Genomic DNA, 22,784 nt, shown 5'->3' with positions numbered 1-22,784 from the left:
TGTACACCACATGGAATACTACGATTGAGAGAACTTGATGTACCGGTATGTTGACTGAGCTTTATCGTAGACCATCAACATCAAAGTACCAGGAGGTTTCTGCTGTCGGCGTTGCCCAGTTCCAAATAAAGATTACCAACGCCAAATGAGCGACATTTTTACCGGAAATCAAGATTCGTTCAATCCACAAGCGAAGTTGTAGCTAGCGTGCAGCTCATCAATGACCGCTGTCGACGAAAGTCATTCCGTCAGTGGAGTACCGCAGTTGTGACGGCATGTTTGCCAATGTACAATTCTGTGGAGGAACTTTTAACTTAATTTAAACTACGTATGACTGATTCGAAACATTCCATTGAGATCGGACGGTGCCCTATCGTACCAATCCTTCACCATTGTATTCAAACGAACCACGTGGTGTGCTGTTATATTCTTCTTCAAACCCGGGATTCAACCATTAGGGGGGTTTTAATAAAAAAAAAATCGCAAATCATGCAAATTTAGCATTTTTAAACCAGTATACTAAAAAAGAAATGCCCAGCGATGCAAAAAAAAATAGATATTACTTTTCAGTATACACATCTCTGTTTATACAATCCTTCACATATTCTACTCCCAATTATTCCTGCGTAAAATGGAATAGCCTCTTTCCATGTTGACATTCTGAGTAAAATCACATGATAGGCTGTTACAATTGGCTGTTACATGCTATTTCGCCGTGTTTAATGTGTTTAATTAGCTCTCATTCAAGCGACAATGCACATTTCCCAGTGGGAGTGAACCTAGCTCGAATCTGCCATTAAAAAATAGGGGTGTTTTCAGCAAAAAACAAATAACCCTTGAGTGCACACAAAACACTGAATTTCAATCTTGCATTAGTTACAGCAGCAGAATACCACAGAAATATCAGACGAAACATGAATACACTATATATTGTATTTTGGCCTGAACCCTCTCTATTGCAATTCCAAGGATTACCCCCATATATGCAACCATTTTCCACCTTGGTATCACCCAACCCTGAAAACAAATTCTTAATACCATGCTGAAGCGTTTGGTAATAAAAAAAATCTGCCCAGTATTTTATTTTCCCTATAAATAACTATTAATCAGGAACGTTTATACAGTCCATGTTACAGTATTTTAATACATTGAAATTAATACAGTGCATGTAGTATTATTTGGTGGAGAATGTAGTTTGTGAAATATATACAAGTTTTTTTTACCACTTGAAAATTGTAGAAATATGTCAACAACTAGCATCATACTTTATTTATCAATTATCAATGTACGCCTTGTTTTGTGGTTTGATTCAAAATAGCAATTTATTTTGTGTCATTATATACATATATATTTTTAGCTTCTGTGTACAAAGTACAAATAGTAGGTATTGTTGTACTGATGTCTATCTATTTGAATGTGTCTGTAATCAGAAATCTGAAATATAGCTTGATCAATCAATTCAGCAAGTACTGGGCTAAATAAGCTGCTCATTACATAATTTAATACACCTGCTATCAACATAAGGATATTGCACATGGTATTGTGATAATTAAGTAGGTAATTTGCATAATATGAGCTTTGAGTAGTAAGACCAGAATGCAAATCTAGTTAGCTAATTGAGGAGCTTAATTGACTAATTTTCTGTTTTTGACTCCTGTGTGCAAAGCACACAATGGCATTGAGTCTTTGCATTTACTGTGTTTATATGCATGTGGCGTTATGTTTGTGTATGTGTGTGCATCAGTCTGTTCCACTGAAATCTCAAGAACCATATGTTGGTTTTTAGTGAAACTTTGTACATACATGTAAATGCTCTGTGACAAAGTTTTGGGTAAACATCCATGCATATTAATTACTTAATTTGCATAATATTAATCAAATTTTGGCTTTTCCATTTATATCTCAAGTACAAATCATCACATTACAATGAATTAAACTTGGTACATAGATGTAATAGGACAATGCACAGACAGTTAAATTTACATTAAAATCTATGCATATTGGTTACCTGATTTGCATACCCAGTAATTAGTAAATGTTTGGCTTTTCAGCTGATATTTCAAGTACTAATATTTCAATGAAACTTGGTACATAGATGCACAGACCTAATTAGTATTTGATTGAAATCTGTGCATTTTAATCAACTAATTTGCATAATAGTTTTCAGCTTTTTCATTAGTATCTCAAGTACTTTAAATGAATCTTGGTACATAAATGCTCTAAGATCTAATGTAATCTAATGTTTTGGGTTAATATACATTCATAATAATTAGCCAAATGTAAGCATTTTCACTTGTTTCTCATATACTATTCAACATATTTCAATGAAACTTGGTACATAAATGCCCTGGGATATTGCGCAGACCAGATAATTTTTGATTGAAATCCTGTGCATATTAATGACCTAATCTGCATATTAATTCATCAATTTTAAGCGTTTGTTTTTGAAGTACCATTCAACAGGTTTTAATGAGACGTCAAATCAGCATTGGCATTATTTCATTAAATATTTTTCTATAATTGTTAAACCATAGCCCTCTGTTGCATTGTCCCATTTTAATAGAAGCCATGGCTTCTAATACAGATTTTACAAAACATTAAATGAATTGTCATATCAAATTCTCTAATATATTATTGTTTTATACATTACAGAGGTGTGGGACGGAGAGCGGTTGAGGAAAAGAAAACCTTTGGTTCGAACAAAAAAGAAGCGAATGCAATATGTGATTCAGCCTGTTACACCACCTAAACCATCAAGCATTACTCCACCATTACCATCTACCACAGAATTATCCAAGGAGCAATCAAATCTTGTGCGTTTGTTGGAAAAAAGTTTTGTACAGTCAAAACAAGTTTACAAAGAACTAGCAGTAAGTAAATATATTTTTACACTGTAATGGCACTGTGTTTGTAGTGAGCAACACATCACAATATTTTATTTCTTGGCTGGTCTTCTGTCAGATTTGTTGATTTCATGGTGATATAACTTTCCTTCTCTAAATTGTAGGTTTGACCACTGTCAGATTCCAGTTCTGATTCAAACTTACTGACTTTTTTAGTTTTGTTTACTGTACAAGAAGAATCTGTCATGACATGGCTGATCCTGTGTCTTAACGAATGCTGTTCTAGGTCCATTCCATTGATCAGTTTTTAGTAACCGTGCTTCAAGAACATGCATCAACAGATTTTATTAAATCTGTTTTGTTTGTGAATGATTCAAAAACATAACTGGCAGCCATTAAATGTTCTGTAGTCTGACATATACATGTACTGATTTACTTATACATACAAGATCAGTGATTCATAATAACTGACAAGCTCAAATTGTTAATATCACAGTTCTGCCATAATATGTTGGTTTCAATGCATCATGCAATCAGCCGCATAACTAGAATCCTTGCATCATGCAATCAGCCACATAACTAGAATCCTTGCATCATGCAATCAACCACATAACTAGAATCCTTGCATCATGCAATCAGCCGCATAACTAGAATCCTTGCATCATGCAATCAGCCACATAACTAGAATCCTTGCATCATGCAATCAGCCGCATAACTAGAATCCTTGCATCATGCAATCAGCCGCATAACTAGAATCCTTGCATCATGCAATCAACCAAATAACTAGAATCCTTAATCATACAATCAACCGCATAACTAGAATCCTTGCATCATACAATCAACCACATAACTAGAATCTTTGCATTATGCAATCAGCCACATAACTAGAATCCTTGCATCATGCAATCAGCCACATAATTAGAATCCTTGCATCATCCAATCAGCCACATAACTAGAATCCTTGCATCATGCAATCAACCACATAACTAGAATCCTTGCATCACGCAGTCAGCCACATAACTAGAATCCTTGCATCATGCAATCAGCCACATAACTAGAATCCTTGCATCATGCAATCAGCCGCATAACTAGAATCCTTGCATCATACAATCAACCGCATAACTAGAATCCTTGCATCATGCAATCAACCGCATAACTAGAATCCTTGCATCATGCAATCAACCGCATAACTAGAATCCTTGCATCATGCAATCAGCCGCATAACTAGAATCCTTGCATCATACAATCAACGGCATAACTAGAATCCTTGCATCATGCAATCATCCACATAACTAGAATCTTTGCATCATGCAATCAGCCGCATAACTAGAATGCTTGCATCATACAATCAACCGCATAACTAGAATCCTTGCATCATGCAATCAGCCGCATAACTAGAATCCTTGCATTATGCAATCAGCCACATAACTAGAATCCTTGCATTATGCAATCAGCCGCATAACTAGAATCCTTGCATTATGCAATCAGCCACATAACTAGAATCCTTGCATCATATAATCAGCCACATAACTAGAATCCTTGCATCATATAATCAGCCACATAACTAGAATCCTTGCATTATGCAATCAGCCACATAACTAGAATCCTTGCATCATGCAATCAGCCACATAACTAGAATGCTTGCATTATGCAATCAGCCGCATAGCTAGAATCCTTGCATTATGCAATCAGCCACATAACTAGAATCCTTGCATCATATAATCAGCCACATAACTAGAATCCTTGCATCATATAATCAGCCATATAACTAGAATCCTTGCATCATATAATCAGCCGCATAACTAGAATCCTTGCATTATGCAATCAGCCACATAACTAGAATCCTTGCATCATATAATCAGCCACATAACTAGAATCCTTGCATCATATAATCAGCCACATAACTAGAATCCTTGCATCATATAATCAGCCACATAACTAGAATTGTTGCATCATATAATCAGCCACATAACTAGAATTGTTGCATCATATAATCAGCCACATAACTAGAATCCTTGCATTATATAATCAGCCATATAACTAGAATTGTTGCATCATATAATCAGCCACATAACTAATATCCTTGCATCATATAATCAGCCATATAACTAGAATTGTTGCATCATATAATCAGCCACATAACTAGAATTGTTGCATCATATAATTAGCCACATAACTAGAATTGTTGCATCATATAATCAGCCACATAACTAGAATCCTTGCATTATATAATCAGCCATATAACTAGAATTGTTGCATCATATAATCAGCCACATAACTAGAATCCTTGCATCATATAATCAGCCACATAACTAGAATTGTTGCATCATATAATCAGCCACATAACTAGAATTGTTGCATCATATAATCAGCCACATAACTAGAATTGTTGCATCATATAATCAGCCACATAACTAGAATCCTTGCATTATATAATCAGCCATATAACTAGAATTGTTGCATCATACAATCAGCCACATAACTAGAATCCTTGCATCATATAATCAGCCACATAACTAGAATTGTTGCATCATATAATCAGCCACATAACTAGAATTGTTGCATCATATAATCAGCCACATAACTAGAATTGTTGCATCATATAATCAGCCACATAACTAGAATCCTTGCATCATATAATCAGCCACATAACTAGAATCCTTGCATCATATAATCAGCCACATAACTAGAATTGTTGCATCATATAATCAGCCACATAACTAGAATTGTGGCATCATATAATCAGCCACATAACTAGAATTGTTGCATCATATAATCAGCCACATAACTAGAATCCTTGCATCATATAATCAGCCATATAACTAGAATTGTTGCATCATATAATCAGCCACATAACTAGAATCCTTGCATCATACAATCAGCCACATAACTAGAATCCTTGCATCACGCAATCAGCCGCATAACTAGAATTGTTGCATCATATAATCAGCCATATAACTAGAATCCTTGCATCATACAATCAGCCACATAACTAGAATCCTTGCATCATATAATCAGCCATATAACTAGAATTGTTGCATCATATAATCAGCCACATAACTAGAATTGTTGCATCATATAATCAGCCACATAACTAGAATCCTTGCATCACGCAATCAGCCACATAACTAGAATCCTTGCATTATGCAATCAGCCACATAACTAGAATCCTTGCATCATACAGTCAGCCACATAACTAGAATCCTTGCATCATATAATCAGCCACATAACTAGAACTGTTGCATCATATAATCAGCCACATAACTAGAATTGTTGCATCATATAATCAGCCATATAACTAGAATTGTTGCATCATACAATCAGCCACATAACTAGAATCCTTGCATCATATAATCAGCCATATAACTAGAATTGTTGCATCATACAATCAGCCACATAACTAGAATCCTTGCATCATACAATCAGCCACATAACTAGAATCCTTGCATCATATAATCAGTCACATAACTAGAATCCTTGCATCATACAATCAGCCACATAACTAGAATCCTTGCATCATATAATCAGCCATATAACTAGAATTGTTGCATCATACAATCAGCCACATAACTAGAATCCTTGCATCATACAATCAGCCACATAACTAGAATTGTGGCATCATATAATCAGCCACATAACTATAATTGTTGCATCATATAATCAGCCACATAACTAGAATTGTTGCATCATATAATCAGCCACATAACTAGAATCCTTGCATCATATAATCAGCCATATAACTAGAATTGTTGCATCATACAATCAGCCACATAACTAGAATCCTTGCATCATACAATCAGCCACATAACTAGAATCCTTGCATCATATAATCAGCCACATAACTAGAATCCTTGCATCATACAATCAGCCACATAACTAGAATCCTTGCATCATATAATCAGCCATATAACTAGAATTGTTGCATCATACAATCAGCCACATAACTAGAATCCTTGCATCATACAATCAGCCACATAACTAGAATCCTTGCATCATATAATCAGCCACATAACTAGAATCCTTGCATCATATAATCAGCCACATAACTAGAATCCTTGCATCATATAATCAGCCACATAACTAGAATCCTTGCATCATACAATCAGCCACATAACTAGAATCCTTGCATCACGCAATCAGCCGCATAACTAGAATTGTTGCATCATATGATCAGCCACATAACTAGAATTGTTGCATCACGCAATCAGCCACATAACTAGAATCCTTGCATCATGCAATCAGCCGCATAACTAGAATCCTTGCATCATATAATCAGCCATATAACTAGAATCCTTGCATCATACAATCAGCCACATAACTAGAATCCTTGCATCACGCAATCAGCCGCATAACTAGAATTGTTGCATCATATGATCAGCCACATAACTAGAATTGTTGCGTCACGCAATCAGCCACATAACTAGAATCCTTGCATCATACAATCAGCCGCATAACTAGAATCCTTGCATCACGCAATCAGCCGCATAACTAGAATTTTTGCATCATATAATCAGCCATATAACTAGAATCCTTGCACTATATAATCAGCCATATAACTAGAATTGTTGCATCATATAATCAGCCACATAACTAGAATCCTTGCATCACGCAATCAGCCACATAACTAGAATTGTTGCATCATGCAATCAGCCACATAACTAGAATCCTTGCATTATATAATCAGCCATATAACTAGAATTGTTGCATCATACAATCAGCCACATAACTAGAATCCTTGCATCATATAATCAGCCACATAACTAGAATTGTTGCATCATATAATCAGCCACATAACTAGAATTGTTGCATCATATAATCAGCCACATAACTAGAATTGTTGCATCATATAATCAGCCACATAACTAGAATCCTTGCATCATATAATCAGCCACATAACTAGAATCCTTGCATCATATAATCAGCCACATAACTAGAATTGTTGCATCATATAATCAGCCACATAACTAGAATTGTGGCATCATATAATCAGCCACATAACTAGAATTGTTGCATCATATAATCAGCCACATAACTAGAATCCTTGCATCATATAATCAGCCATATAACTAGAATTGTTGCATCATATAATCAGCCACATAACTAGAATCCTTGCATCATACAATCAGCCACATAACTAGAATCCTTGCATCACGCAATCAGCCGCATAACTAGAATTGTTGCATCATATAATCAGCCATATAACTAGAATCCTTGCATCATACAATCAGCCACATAACTAGAATCCTTGCATCATATAATCAGCCATATAACTAGAATTGTTGCATCATATAATCAGCCACATAACTAGAATTGTTGCATCATATAATCAGCCACATAACTAGAATCCTTGCATCACGCAATCAGCCACATAACTAGAATCCTTGCATTATGCAATCAGCCACATAACTAGAATCCTTGCATCATACAGTCAGCCACATAACTAGAATCCTTGCATCATATAATCAGCCACATAACTAGAACTGTTGCATCATATAATCAGCCACATAACTAGAATTGTTGCATCATATAATCAGCCATATAACTAGAATTGTTGCATCATACAATCAGCCACATAACTAGAATCCTTGCATCATATAATCAGCCATATAACTAGAATTGTTGCATCATACAATCAGCCACATAACTAGAATCCTTGCATCATACAATCAGCCACATAACTAGAATCCTTGCATCATATAATCAGCCACATAACTAGAATCCTTGCATCATACAATCAGCCACATAACTAGAATCCTTGCATCATATAATCAGCCATATAACTAGAATTGTTGCATCATACAATCAGCCACATAACTAGAATCCTTGCATCATACAATCAGCCACATAACTAGAATTGTGGCATCATATAATCAGCCACATAACTATAATTGTTGCATCATATAATCAGCCACATAACTAGAATTGTTGCATCATATAATCAGCCACATAACTAGAATCCTTGCATCATATAATCAGCCATATAACTAGAATTGTTGCATCATACAATCAGCCACATAACTAGAATCCTTGCATCATACAATCAGCCACATAACTAGAATCCTTGCATCATATAATCAGCCACATAACTAGAATCCTTGCATCATACAATCAGCCACATAACTAGAATCCTTGCATCATATAATCAGCCATATAACTAGAATTGTTGCATCATACAATCAGCCACATAACTAGAATCCTTGCATCATACAATCAGCCACATAACTAGAATCCTTGCATCATATAATCAGCCACATAACTAGAATCCTTGCATCATATAATCAGCCACATAACTAGAATCCTTGCATCATATAATCAGCCACATAACTAGAATCCTTGCATCATACAATCAGCCACATAACTAGAATCCTTGCATCACGCAATCAGCCGCATAACTAGAATTGTTGCATCATATGATCAGCCACATAACTAGAATTGTTGCATCACGCAATCAGCCACATAACTAGAATCCTTGCATCATGCAATCAGCCGCATAACTAGAATCCTTGCATCATATAATCAGCCATATAACTAGAATCCTTGCATCATACAATCAGCCACATAACTAGAATCCTTGCATCACGCAATCAGCCGCATAACTAGAATTGTTGCATCATATGATCAGCCACATAACTAGAATTGTTGCGTCACGCAATCAGCCACATAACTAGAATCCTTGCATCATACAATCAGCCGCATAACTAGAATCCTTGCATCACGCAATCAGCCGCATAACTAGAATTTTTGCATCATATAATCAGCCATATAACTAGAATCCTTGCACTATATAATCAGCCATATAACTAGAATTGTTGCATCATATAATCAGCCACATAACTAGAATCCTTGCATCACGCAATCAGCCACATAACTAGAATTGTTGCATCATGCAATCAGCCACATAACTAGAATCCTTGCATCACGCAATCAGCCGCATAACTAGAATCCTTGCATCATATAATCAGCCGCATAACTAGAATTTTTGCATCATATAATCAGCCATATAACTAGAATCCTTGCACTATATAATCAGCCATATAACTAGAATTGTTGCATCATATAATCAGCCACATAACTAGAATCCTTGCATCACGCAATCAGCCGCATAACTAGAATCCTTGCATCATATAATCAGCCGCATAACTAGAATCCTTGCATCATAATCAGCCACATAACTAGAATCCTTGCATCATATAATCAGCCGCATAACTAGAATTTTTGCATCATATAATCAGCCGCATAACTAGAATTTTTGCATCATATAATCAGCCATATAACTAGAATCCTTGCACTATATAATCAGCCATATAACTAGAATTGTTGCATCATATAATCAGCCACATAACTAGAATCCTTGCATCACGCAATCAGCCGCATAACTAGAATCCTTGCATCATATAATCAGCCGCATAACTAGAATCCTTGCATCATATAATCAGCCACATAACTAGAATCCTTGCATCATATAATCAGCCGCATAACTAGAATTTTTGCATCATATAATCAGCCGCATAACTAGAATCCTTGCATCATATAATCAGCCGCATAACTAGAATCCTTGCATCATATAATCAGCCGCATAACTAGAATCCTTGCATCATATAATCAGCCACATAACTAGAATCCTTGCATCATATAATCAGCCGCATAACTAGAATCCTTGCATCACGCAATCAGCCGCATAACTAGAATCCTTGCATCATATAATCAGCCGCATAACTAGAATTTTTGCATCATATAATCAGCCATATAACTAGAATCCTTGCACTATATAATCAGCCATATAACTAGAATTGTTGCATCATATAATCAGCCACATAACTAGAATCCTTGCATCACGCAATCAGCCACATAACTAGAATTGTTGCATCATGCAATCAGCCACATAACTAGAATCCTTGCATCACGCAATCAGCCGCATAACTAGAATCCTTGCATCATATAATCAGCCGCATAACTAGAATTTTTGCATCATATAATCAGCCATATAACTAGAATCCTTGCACTATATAATCAGCCATATAACTAGAATTGTTGCATCATATAATCAGCCACATAACTAGAATCCTTGCATCACGCAATCAGCCGCATAACTAGAATCCTTGCATCATATAATCAGCCGCATAACTAGAATCCTTGCATCATATAATCAGCCACATAACTAGAATCCTTGCATCATATAATCAGCCGCATAACTAGAATTTTTGCATCATATAATCAGCCGCATAACTAGAATTTTTGCATCATATAATCAGCCATATAACTAGAATCCTTGCACTATATAATCAGCCATATAACTAGAATTGTTGCATCATATAATCAGCCACATAACTAGAATCCTTGCATCACGCAATCAGCCGCATAACTAGAATCCTTGCATCATATAATCAGCCGCATAACTAGAATCCTTGCATCATATAATCAGCCACATAACTAGAATTTTTGCATCATATAATCAGCCGCATAACTAGAATTTTTGCATCATATAATCAGCCGCATAACTAGAATCCTTGCATCATATAATCAGCCATATAACTAGAATCCTTGCACTATATAATCAGCCATATAACTAGAATTGTTGCATCATATAATCAGCCACATAACTAGAATCCTTGCATCACGCAATCAGCCGCATAACTAGAATCCTTGCATCATATAATCAGCCGCATAACTAGAATCCTTGCATCATATAATCAGCCACATAACTAGAATTTTTGCATCATATAATCAGCCGCATAACTAGAATTTTTGCATCATATAATCAGCCGCATAACTAGAATCCTTGCATCATATAATCAGCCGCATAACTAGAATCCTTGCATCATATAATCAGCCGCATAACTAGAATCCTTGCATCATATAATCAGCCACATAACTAGAATCCTTGCATCATATAATCAGCCGCATAACTAGAATCCTTGCATCATATAATCAGCCGCATAACTAGAATCCTTGCATCATATAATCAGCCGCATAACTAGAATTTTTGCATCATATAATCAGCCATATAACTAGAATCCTTGCACTATATAATCAGCCATATAACTAGAATTGTTGCATCATATAATCAGCCACATAACTATAATCCTTGCATCACGCAATCAGCCGCATAACTAGAATCCTTGCATCATATAATCAGCCGCATAACTAGAATTTTTGCATCATATAATCAGCCGCATAACTAGAATCCTTGCATCATATAATCAGCCGCATAACTAGAATTTTTGCATCATATAATCAGCCATATAACTAGAATTGTTGCATTCATGTTGTGTAAATATACATTATGTGACATGTATATACAAATGTGTAAGGTATATTTGATTTTTCTAAAGTTATGGTTGTAAGAGTTGATTTCACTGTTACTTATTGTGATTGAATAATTCTTCTTGTAGCCACAATTGAGTCCACCTTTGCAACAGACTATGGAAGCTGCCACTATTGCAGGAAACTCACCTAGAATGGAGTTATGGAGTCAGCTTGCTACATCATCATCATCATCATCATCCACGTTGTCATCAACAACATCATCATTGAAAAGACCAAACAGCAATCAGGAACATGTTGGCAAAGGGAAAAAATCCAAGCGTCAACACAAAGATAAAAACGCAGGAGATTTGGAAAAAGTGGTGGATAGTACCAATGAGACTAGTGCTACAGAGAATACCACTTTACAAGAAGTGCAAGAAAGGGAGATCCATAATGAGATGCAAAAGTCTTTAGAGAATGCTGGGATTGATGCTACAACAGCATTTATACTGTCTAGAAGTGAAGGATCTCAGCCTAAGATGCAGATATGTAAAGAACTTGTAAATCATGCAATGGATTTATTTGCAGTCACTGTTAAACAGATTATTTTCTTTGCTAAAAGCATCCCAGGATTTTCACAGCTATCATGTGATGACCAGGCTGCTCTAATTCGAGCAGCCATAATGGAAACTATCATTATTCGATGCACAGAGAGGTTTGACCCAGACCAGAATTTGTTAATTAGTGACATTAATGAAGGAGAATACGGACTTAACTTGATTTTCCAGTTGGGATATAAAACGTTTACGGAACCATTTTTCCAGTTTATGAGAGAAATGAAACATTTGAACCTTGCTATGGAAGAGTATGCTCTTTTACAAGCTGCTATCATATTACAGTCAGGTAAGTATCGGTTGTAACTACGTAATTTGGTAACTTGAAGCGAGTCCTTTCGTACTTGGTAACTAAATACAATGATGCCCTTTATATACTTTATATAGTTACTAGAGCCTAACTTGGCAATAAATTATTTTGGTAACTTGAACTTGGAGCTGGTCTCTTTGTACAAGGTAACTAAATATGATGGTAAAATGCCCTCTCCATAAAATGGACTTCACTGTTGCTAACTAAGATGCATTTATTATTGCAGATCGACCTGACTTGAAAGATGCTAATCTGGTTGAAAAAATTCAGTTTCCAATAATCCTTGCCCTACAGATGTGTACAAAGAAAAACCACCCAGAAGAGCCAGCCTTGTTTGCTAAGCTGATGTTGAAAATGGTGACTTTGCGCGACATAGATGCTGTTCATTCAAAAGATTTAATGGACATGAAACTACAAGAACAGGAATTCACTCCACTTGTACAAGAGCTATTTGGGCTTTCTGATTAATTAGGTGCCATGGAAATATTATGTTAACAAACTGTTGCAATGATGTAGCATCATAAACTGTGTATCAAATACAATAAGTACTGGTTTAAATCACCTACTATGACTTATGAAATATATGCTATAAGACATTCATAGATCACTTTTGTTTTGAATAATTTGATTGATGGATGGTGATTAGATCTCAATTTTAAAGCAGCTTAATTTTTAAAGATATTGAGAATTTATGAAGACATAAAATGTCATATATATATATATATATACATGTATATATAGCGTCATTCATATTTCAGAAGCTCTATGTATAATGTTGCTGCAATCGTGACATGTACTGTGCATAGACAATGTCTAAAATTTGGATGGACATTGTGAAAGAATTGCAGTCCCTTCTGTATGCAGTCACACATGTATCAACAAGTTTTTACATGATTATTAATTAAAGTTAAATATCTGGATAACTGATATTGTGAATAGTTAATTGACTCCAATGAATGGTTATGTGCCTAATGATTGATTTATATTTTGACCTCGCACGTTCTTTCCTTCCATGATTTGATACAAGACGACCAAAATGGTAAAAATGATAAAAATTACTCAATATCAAGCATTTCTGTCTCTTCGGAACCTGGTTTTTGTTGTATATGAATGGATTTCATTCAAACTTGGTACCAGCATCAGGCATTATAGGATGCACATTGTTTTGTTTCTCAGATCTTTCTTGGCCATTTTGTTTTAACAAAAGCTGTTCCAAGAGCCATATGTTTAACATGTCGCTATGAGTCCGCTATCAGTCAATATAGGACAATGGTTGTTGAACATTTGTATCTGTTTCCAGGGATAAGTTCCATGGTGATTCAACATGTTACATGTCAAAGTTTTAGCATAATTTAAACAATACTCAAGGTTGGTTTCTGCCATTAGAGGGCGCTTATCAATCCACACTATCGAGAAATGATGAGTTAGCTGATAAAATAGAGGATGATATCTGCCACTAGAGGGCACTATATCACTAAATGTTCAGCTACCCTATGATATACCACGCTAAATTTCATGTCTCTACTAAAAAGGGAATAACAGTGACTATGTTTGTGCTGCTGTACTGTTTGTCGTGATCACTGCTTAATAAGTACGTTATGATTGGTGATTTCGACTGATGCACACTCTCACCATGAAAGTGAAAATCAATTTTTAAAGCCTTATTTTCTAGTTTTATAATGGAAGGCCATTTTTAAGATTAGACATGGTGTCACTAATTGAGCTAAGCCCGTCATTATTAGGTGTTCCTTGCAATGCCCATATATTAAACTGACTTAATGATTTGTTATTGGACTCAATGAATGGTTATTTAGCTCAAATGAATGGCCATGCGACTAATGACTTGTCACCCGATTAATGATTATGATGCTACAGTGAATAAATATGTGAATCTGAATGAATCGTATTCAAACAATGAACGAGGACGCTGGTGGATGTAACGTCACGGTACGTACCCTTGGTGGACCTGTGAGTTTGTTCATTTCGTGATGATATTTAAATTTTTACTGAATATTTTTGTCATATTTGTCATAGCTTTGGCTTGTTCTTGTAAATTGTCAGCTTAATTGCTTTGATACCATGCACAATTGAAATTTCCATGGCAACAACCATACATGTAATCTATCATGGTTGTGATATGGGAAGAATCTTGCGAGATCACTAACCATGGCACATAGCTAATATCTCATAATCAACTTGTTTTACGAAAAATGCTGTATATCAAGCCATGCATGCACAGTCCCTGTTAGTTATCAAATTTAAGATATATAGTTTTGTTTATAGTAATATAGCTGGGATGTAAACATGTCAGGAATATGATTATGATGATTGTTTAACATTAAAATGATTGACATTTGTATCTGATCGTCAAATGAGTACTTGTCCACATTGAGAGATATTGCTTTGGAACAGCATTAATTAAAACAAAATCAGCCATTTTGAATACATGTATATATTTATGACATTTATGTCCAATGAATATATAAAATTTGAACATAATCAGTCAAAGCATGTCAGAGATATGGCTCTAAAAGCCCATTCATTAAAACAAAATGGCCACCAGTCAGCCATTTTGACTCCAATCTGAAAAATAAAATGATGTGCATCAGGAACCCGTAATGTGTAACGTATGTACCAAGTTTGAACGAAATCCATCCAAAAATATATCTATGACATGATGTAATCAGTCAAAGCAAGTCGGAGATATGGCACTAGAACCACATTCATTAAAACAAAATGGCCACCAGTCGGCCATTTTGAATCTTATCTGAAAAACAAAATGATGTGCATCAAGGTCCTATAATGTCCAATGTATATACCAAGTTTGAACAAAATTCATCTGTAAACAGCCGAGAAATGCTTAATTTTGATGATTTTCAGTACAAAAATGGCTGTTATTCGGCCATCTTGAATCAGATCGTGAAACAAATTGATATGCATATGTATAATGTGATGTATGTGTGAAGTTTGATTGTGATTGGTCCAGGCATTTCTAAGATACAGGTACGCACGCACGCACGCATGGAGGTCAAAACATAAGTCCTTGCGTCTGAGCGGGGACTAAAAAAACAGTGTCGCTATTAAGATTTTGAGATCACTTGTTTGAGTTCCCAGATATATTTTAACTTCTACAATTCATGACTTTTCATCCAGGTTTTTTACTTTGCAGGCATTATTGTTGACATGTTCTACTTTGTTCCTACCTTTTTTGATTGTCCACAACATTTTTTAATTGAAATTTGCGACCTATTCACGAAACAAAATATTTCTAAACTTTTTTCCAACCCAACGATTTCTATTTTCCACTCAACGATTGTTTTCTCTCAACCCAACAATAGTTACTTTCCACCTATCTTTTACAGCTTGTCCAGGGAGTTTTACAACTTTCTACGTAGCATTTTGAAATTCTTGTCAATTTGTTATTACTCTTATCCCAACTACCATGACTTTCATGCTTGTAGTTAGGGAGTATGAGATATTGCACAATCCACAATTTATATAAACAAGCCCAAGGCAATGCATATTTGGAGTTATTCGTGCAATATCAAGTGGTATACCACAGTTCACCAGTGTTATTGTTATTATATAGGCATTATTTTTCGTATTTTTGGCGACAACACAACGTCCCTGCAAACATTGGTATTATATCATACATATTAGAACACTACATAACAGTGTCGGTTTGCAGATATAAACCTAATGTTGATCAGAGTTGAGTAAATTGCATGAGGGCGCTAAGCTGTAAATGTTGTATTTTCTATGTATGCAAAGAGTTTGCTTTCTGAGCCGCAGACGAACACAGTAATTTGATTGGGAACAGTTTCAGCAAATATGCCAAGCTCCTTAACACACTTTGCAGAATAAAATTGGAGTTTGCTATCCATGAAGTTTATAATCTGCATAACAATGTATGTGTTTGGTTTACAATTAGCATAAATACAATGGGTTTACAAAAATAAAAGAGTTGAACAATGTGTCACATGACCAAAAGTGGTATAGGTACTTCAACGTAACGACCAATCATGTTTTGACATATGAGACAACTTTATTGCACAGTACAACACAACTTATCACAATATATATATATATTATTTGTTGTTCGCTATACAAGTCACACTTTTTGGAAATCTAAAATAGTGAACACTTGACTGCTTGCTTGCAAAGGATTTATCAGGGCAAACAAAAATCATCGATAAAAGTATCCACATAACAGGTTTTTTTCTTCTTTGGCTTTGTTTCTGTTGGTGTATGTTTACCTGTAAAATAGATAATCAAAACAGGGTAAATACACCATTGTACTCTCTGATTATTAAAGATCACCCCTTCCCCCAAGGCAAAAGTGGAGTCGCGTATTTGTATCACTTTGTAGGAGGGTTGCTGGGAATACTAGTTGTTTCAATTAGTGGCACATCGTCTAGTTAATATCAAGTATAGAGATTTGCCAATTATTTTAAATATTGCTCATTTATCACATACTTTCCTTTGATGTAACTTTTCAGTGTTTGAAGATACAGTAGAAACATTTACATATGAGAATTGTATTTTGACTTTTGCAAATAGCATTGGATAATTGAGCATCTCTCAGGTCAGGTGCGTGGACGTTTTTTATTCAATCACATTTATCATGTTAAGAACTATGGGAGAATCTAATACAGAATATACAACAATATAACCTGTTAACATAAATACTATTCCTTAATCTCTGTAGCCGTAAATTTCTGTAGTCAAAAGGATGGATTGACCTCAGTGTAATTAGTGTACCATAACATTTATGTCACATGTTCGTTGTTGGCATATCACAATGAACCACAATTGAATCATTAACGAGATATTGTAAGATACTTGGAGTTGATTTATTGGGTTTTTTATTTCTTCTTCTGACGTTTGTTCACTTGTTTTAGAGAACTGGTGAATTGTGACACGTGGAATGCAAGCTGAAAGATCCCCAAAACTGTATAGTATTTTACACTTGAATGTTTTGATCTTATACATAGGCAAATGCATTGACAAAACCAATGCTGCATGATTACATGGTTTGTCGGCCAATCTCAAATGCACCCAGAAATAAGGTTGCAATCCAGCTATTGCATTTCTCATCAAAATAGCATGTTGTAGAGAACAACAATAGCATGACAGATTTTTCAGGTACCACTCAATCAAATAATCGGTAAGCAGTTGTACTAAATGTAGTCCTGGGTAATATTACTTTTTGACTTCAAATGCCTAAGTGTTAGTTACTGATACTTACATGCTGTATGTTTTACCAGACTAGGTAAATATGAGTTCCAAAACTGACACTGTGGAGCTTTTAGTGCTCGTCTGGTTTCCAAGCCAACCGACAAATCTTTGTACTGTAGATCTGGGACAGTAAATGGGGGCCATTCAGGAATATCTGGTGTTCTTTGACCTTCCATGTAAGTTGTGGGATTACTGTAATACAATAAAATAATTTACTAATCATTGTGTTAGTGGATGTAATACATTCCACCACGTATGACTACCGGTAGATACAGTTGACAATTTGGGCAAAAACACATAGTTTAAATAAAATATAGGAGATCAAGATGTTAATTAAAATATCAAAGACTCGACAATATTTATTATTTAGATAATGCAGTAACCCAATGTCTTATTTTGATTATTATATGCATATAATATTATTTTGTTGCAAATGAAAAGAAATAACGGTGTTGTTCGCTGTTGTTGTTATTATATATGTGTCTTTGTTAACAAAACAACTTATGGACTACGTTGTCACAGCAGATGAGTGCTGATCTGTGAGCGACATTTGTTATCACACATTGGCATGCTGCTCAGGAAAAATGTATGACGTGACAGTGCGATGGTCTGTAAAGGCAATGACCATTACTGTATCATTTCTATTATTCTCAGCAAATGCTTATAATGTGATCACGTCACACCAATAGCATAGTCCTATTCTTTTCTTAAAATAATTGTTGATTCAAAGCTACACTCTGCCCGTTTTTCATCTCACAATTTGCACTAAAAACTTACGAGAAAATAATGTAAGAATAATACTTAAATCATTGTATACCCAGTTTTAATAAAGCTGGTCCAATAACTCAGGATATATAAGGATAAATAGAATTCCTCCGGTTTGTACACCATATCCATGTGTCTGTGAAAGTGCCATCCAAACACAAAGGGTATCTCTTCAGCGTGACTTGCGCCTAACCAACTTGTATTATAAATAGAGGTACTTGGATGATGAGAGAAATGATACATATATACAGTGTTGCCACGCTCAAAATACTGCTTTGCAAACAAATCTGCAGGACAAGTGAAACTTTCATCTCCAGACATCTGAGACAGTGATTGGAAATAATTGGTGTGTTCAGAGTCAGCAGTGTTCCAGTCCGTATACATGAACTTAATACTCTCCAATATCAATGAGTTGTGGTTGTTGTAGATAATTTGTGGCGTGACGTGGTCGAAAATTGTATGATTGATGACAGGATTAGTGATGTTAGAGAGGTGTGGAAACATAAAAAGCAATGACATTGTTCCTTCATCCGCATTTGATCCTATCAGAATGTCAGCCTGGTTGACAGGGTTCTTTTGCTCAAACAAATTTGTTGGAGTATCGGCTAAAAATACGCCATCTACGATAGGTGTAAATGCGATAGCATTTTTCGCTTCGCCTGTTTTATTGGTTACCTGCAACAACAAATGAAAATCTCAATAAACGAAGCGTAAGTTGGATGCTATTCTTGTTTATGAACTATATAATTACTACTAGTCTCCATTCAGGCATGGTCTGAATAGCAGATATTAATATAAACAGATCCGTCCGTTAATTTAACCTTTTTTGAGTGTGCAATAGATATCAGTGAAAGTTTATGTTGACGAAGAATAATAACGACTCGATAACTTTTTTTTTCAATCATCTCTCCTAAAATCCATTATCAACCAGAACTTTTTGACCCCGTCAATTGTCAGATTTCTGATAATGATCATATATATGTGCTGTATGTATTGCATTAGGACTGATTTTAAACCAGTGAAATTGATACTTTGTGTCAAAAATGTCAGTTATTTGTTTATTTTTCAATACTGTAAAATGCATGATTTTTCAAAAAAAAAAATGAATTCTAACCAATGCGCCTGCTGACTATATTTATACACAATGTACTAATGTGTGAGACGTATATCATACCAGAAGCTGTGCTTGTACTAGAGAATCTGCTGGCACTTGACGTAGACACTGAATCAGCTGACTGGTTGTTGTGTGGCTACATCCAACTAGCTCACCAAGCGCAAAAGATCTCTTTCTCGCCACTTCAGATGAAGGCACAATAGCCCATGGTGAGTGTCCAGAACCACTCTGAAAAAGTGATGAATATATTTGTTTTCAGCTTTGAAATAACATGAATCGCAAATACATGACCTAAGGAGGGCTCACCTGGTGAGGTGAAATTCTATTTCAACTGTATACAGAATTTTAATTAATTCATTAATTTTAAATAATCCATTAATTACCAGATCACCGCATTAACTAGAGTGTAATAATTGTGTCATACATAACTATAACAATGGGAAGAGTTTCACGTATGGAACCTATGAGATGTGGCATAAACATAGGCAAGCGTAAGTACAAAAACACAACAAAGAGTTGAATGCTATTACACGACAGGATACAAGGTCCAAAAAACCACAGGCATGCGTTTTTTGATTCAGTGTTTTATTACATAGTTTTGATTTAAAGTCAAACAACACGATGAGAGGCTACAGCAGAATGGGAATGTGGTTACAACCTACCTGCATTATAGCTCTTTTAAACAATCCTCGGCTGCCATGTGAAAGTAAATGAAGTCCAATACTGGCAGCTCCAGCTGACTCACCCATCACTGTGATCCTATCAATGTCGCCACCAAATGCTATATAACACAGAAAATCAATCATATGATGAAAATATGATGAAAAATATACATAGAAAAATCTATTACAAATGTTTGCATAAAGGTCTGTTCCAGAATAAATATATTCTATGTATTATTCCATCGTAACACTCATTTTACCCTCACAGACATGTGAAATAACTGTTTATGATAGTCTTACCTTCTATGTTCTCCCTGACCCATATGATAGCTTGACGCTGATCTAGTAAGCCATAGTTACCAGTGGCAACTTCATCACCTGTTGATTTGAACAGAAAAATATGCGATAGTTCCTTGCATGCCCATTTAACATACAAGATTGCACATGAAACATGGTGTAATACATTACGTCACATTACCTATATTATTATAGAATTGAATAAATTCCCACGAATTGTTAAAAATATTAAATTGCGTTTTAAACAGATTGATAATTTCTGAGTTTCTTTGATGTGCATCAAAAATGTTGTATGTTTTTGTACTTTTTTAATTGGTCGTGTATATTAATGTCTTAGATTTATATAGTTTTTGTAATGTTGTTTATTTTGTTTTTTCAGTGGGTGTGATCTTAGAACCCTACTGGAAATAAGTTACTCCCTGCAATTTTGTAGGTTATTCTAGGTGTAGACTTCAATATGGGATTCTTGGTGGTCTCTATCTGCTTTGTTTTGTCTTTCTCGTCGATGTTTTTCATATCGAATAAACTAAACTGAACATTAAATGCAATATCCTTTTGCATAGCATACAAAGAGGATATCTCATTAGTGACCTTACAATATCAGATTTATTGAACGAGTGTATAGTAATTATTTATTTCAGCTTTTTTGTACGCCTGGTTGTGAATGTGAACAATTGGTTGTTGTGAATAAGTTTGGAAGACGTTGACTAATGAATGAATTAACTAGCAATTAGTACATACTATTCTTTGATCACAGTATTCTATGCATGTCACATGAAATCGGGCATCTGCTGCTGGATTACTTCCCAGCAGATTTTGCCACCCACTAAATAATATAGCGACATAACTTGGGGTAACTGCATGACTCGTTGAACTGTATCAATGAAGCTATGTATGCACATACATACCTGTACTCAGAAAACCAAGTGGACCTAGCCTGTAGTTGATGGTTACTACTATGATGTTACCGAGTGCTGACATAACCGTCCCATCATGCTCTGGTGCAGATCCAGATGATATGTAAAATGCCCCTCCATGCATCCATATCACCACCGCTTTCTTAGAAGCCTGGTAATCACAAAGTATAGGAAATTACTAGGGTGATCCTATGCGGAATTTAGATGCCGAGTCTTAAAACAGTGTTTCCTGTTTAACCAGTAAGCATTTCTTAGTTAAAATTAACATTGAATTGCTTTACATACAACAAGAAGAGGGAATTTTCCAAAGTTTATTGGGACATTATTGGGGTTTTATATATTCGAGTCCAGACCAGTGATTAATAATTCCTAGATCCTAAATGCAATTATTTTCACAAATTAGTAGTAAAGCCACTCTCACCCCCGTAAAGTACTTTTCCCATGATCCACTGAAAATATCAGGACTCTACAAGCCTTTGTATGGATAACATGACCTTACAGTTAATCTAATAACACAATCATTTTATTTTAAAAGAAGTCTTATTCCAAATGAGGAAATGTATTTAGTTATTTGAAGAGTCAACTGACTAAAGTCCCAATAACAGATTCTAATGAAATAAATATAGGAACGGACAAACACAATACTATGAACCACAATTAACATACAGAAACAATAGATGGCAACATATCAAAGAAATAACTATTTAAAACATTAACTTCAAAATGTTCAGAAACCATAGACACTTGGGACAACAATTGTGTCAGCATATGGTTGCAT

The 22,784-nt window shown here is 35.2% G+C and overlaps 2 protein-coding genes across 2 annotated transcripts in view; one reads left to right on the top strand and one right to left on the bottom strand.

Annotated features, from left to right (window-relative positions):
- LOC100368985 (vitamin D3 receptor B) overlaps positions 1-13,940 on the top strand; it is a 35,789-nt gene extending 21,849 nt beyond the window's left edge. The window contains exons 4-6 of the mRNA XM_085494996.1: positions 2,653-2,870; positions 12,236-12,992; positions 13,240-13,940. Of these exons, the coding sequence (XP_085351122.1) occupies positions 2,653-2,870; positions 12,236-12,992; positions 13,240-13,481 (1,217 nt within the window). The 3' untranslated portion in view covers positions 13,482-13,940. The remainder of the gene's footprint in view (positions 1-2,652; positions 2,871-12,235; positions 12,993-13,239) is intronic.
- Positions 13,941-17,038: 3,098 nt separating this feature from the next.
- On the bottom strand, positions 17,039-22,133 carry LOC100368838 (cholinesterase-like). Its single transcript, XM_006818530.3, has 7 exons — positions 21,998-22,133; positions 21,093-21,170; positions 20,793-20,911; positions 20,191-20,358; positions 19,069-19,691; positions 18,262-18,443; positions 17,039-17,269 (listed from the first exon to the last, which is right to left on the bottom strand). The coding sequence occupies exons 1-7, from the start codon at positions 22,128-22,130 to the stop codon at positions 17,184-17,186; spliced, it is 1,389 nt and encodes a 462-aa protein (XP_006818593.3). The 5' UTR covers positions 22,131-22,133; the 3' UTR covers positions 17,039-17,183.
- Between the last annotated feature and the right edge of the window lie 651 nt (positions 22,134-22,784).

Source organism: Saccoglossus kowalevskii, chromosome 2 (genome assembly GCF_978046115.1).
Source record: "Saccoglossus kowalevskii chromosome 2, keSacKowa6.1, whole genome shotgun sequence".
NCBI classification, from domain to species: Eukaryota; Metazoa; Hemichordata; class Enteropneusta; family Harrimaniidae; genus Saccoglossus; species Saccoglossus kowalevskii.
Note: the sequence above shows the minus strand (reverse complement) of the source record. Positions and strands in the feature narration are given on the sequence as shown.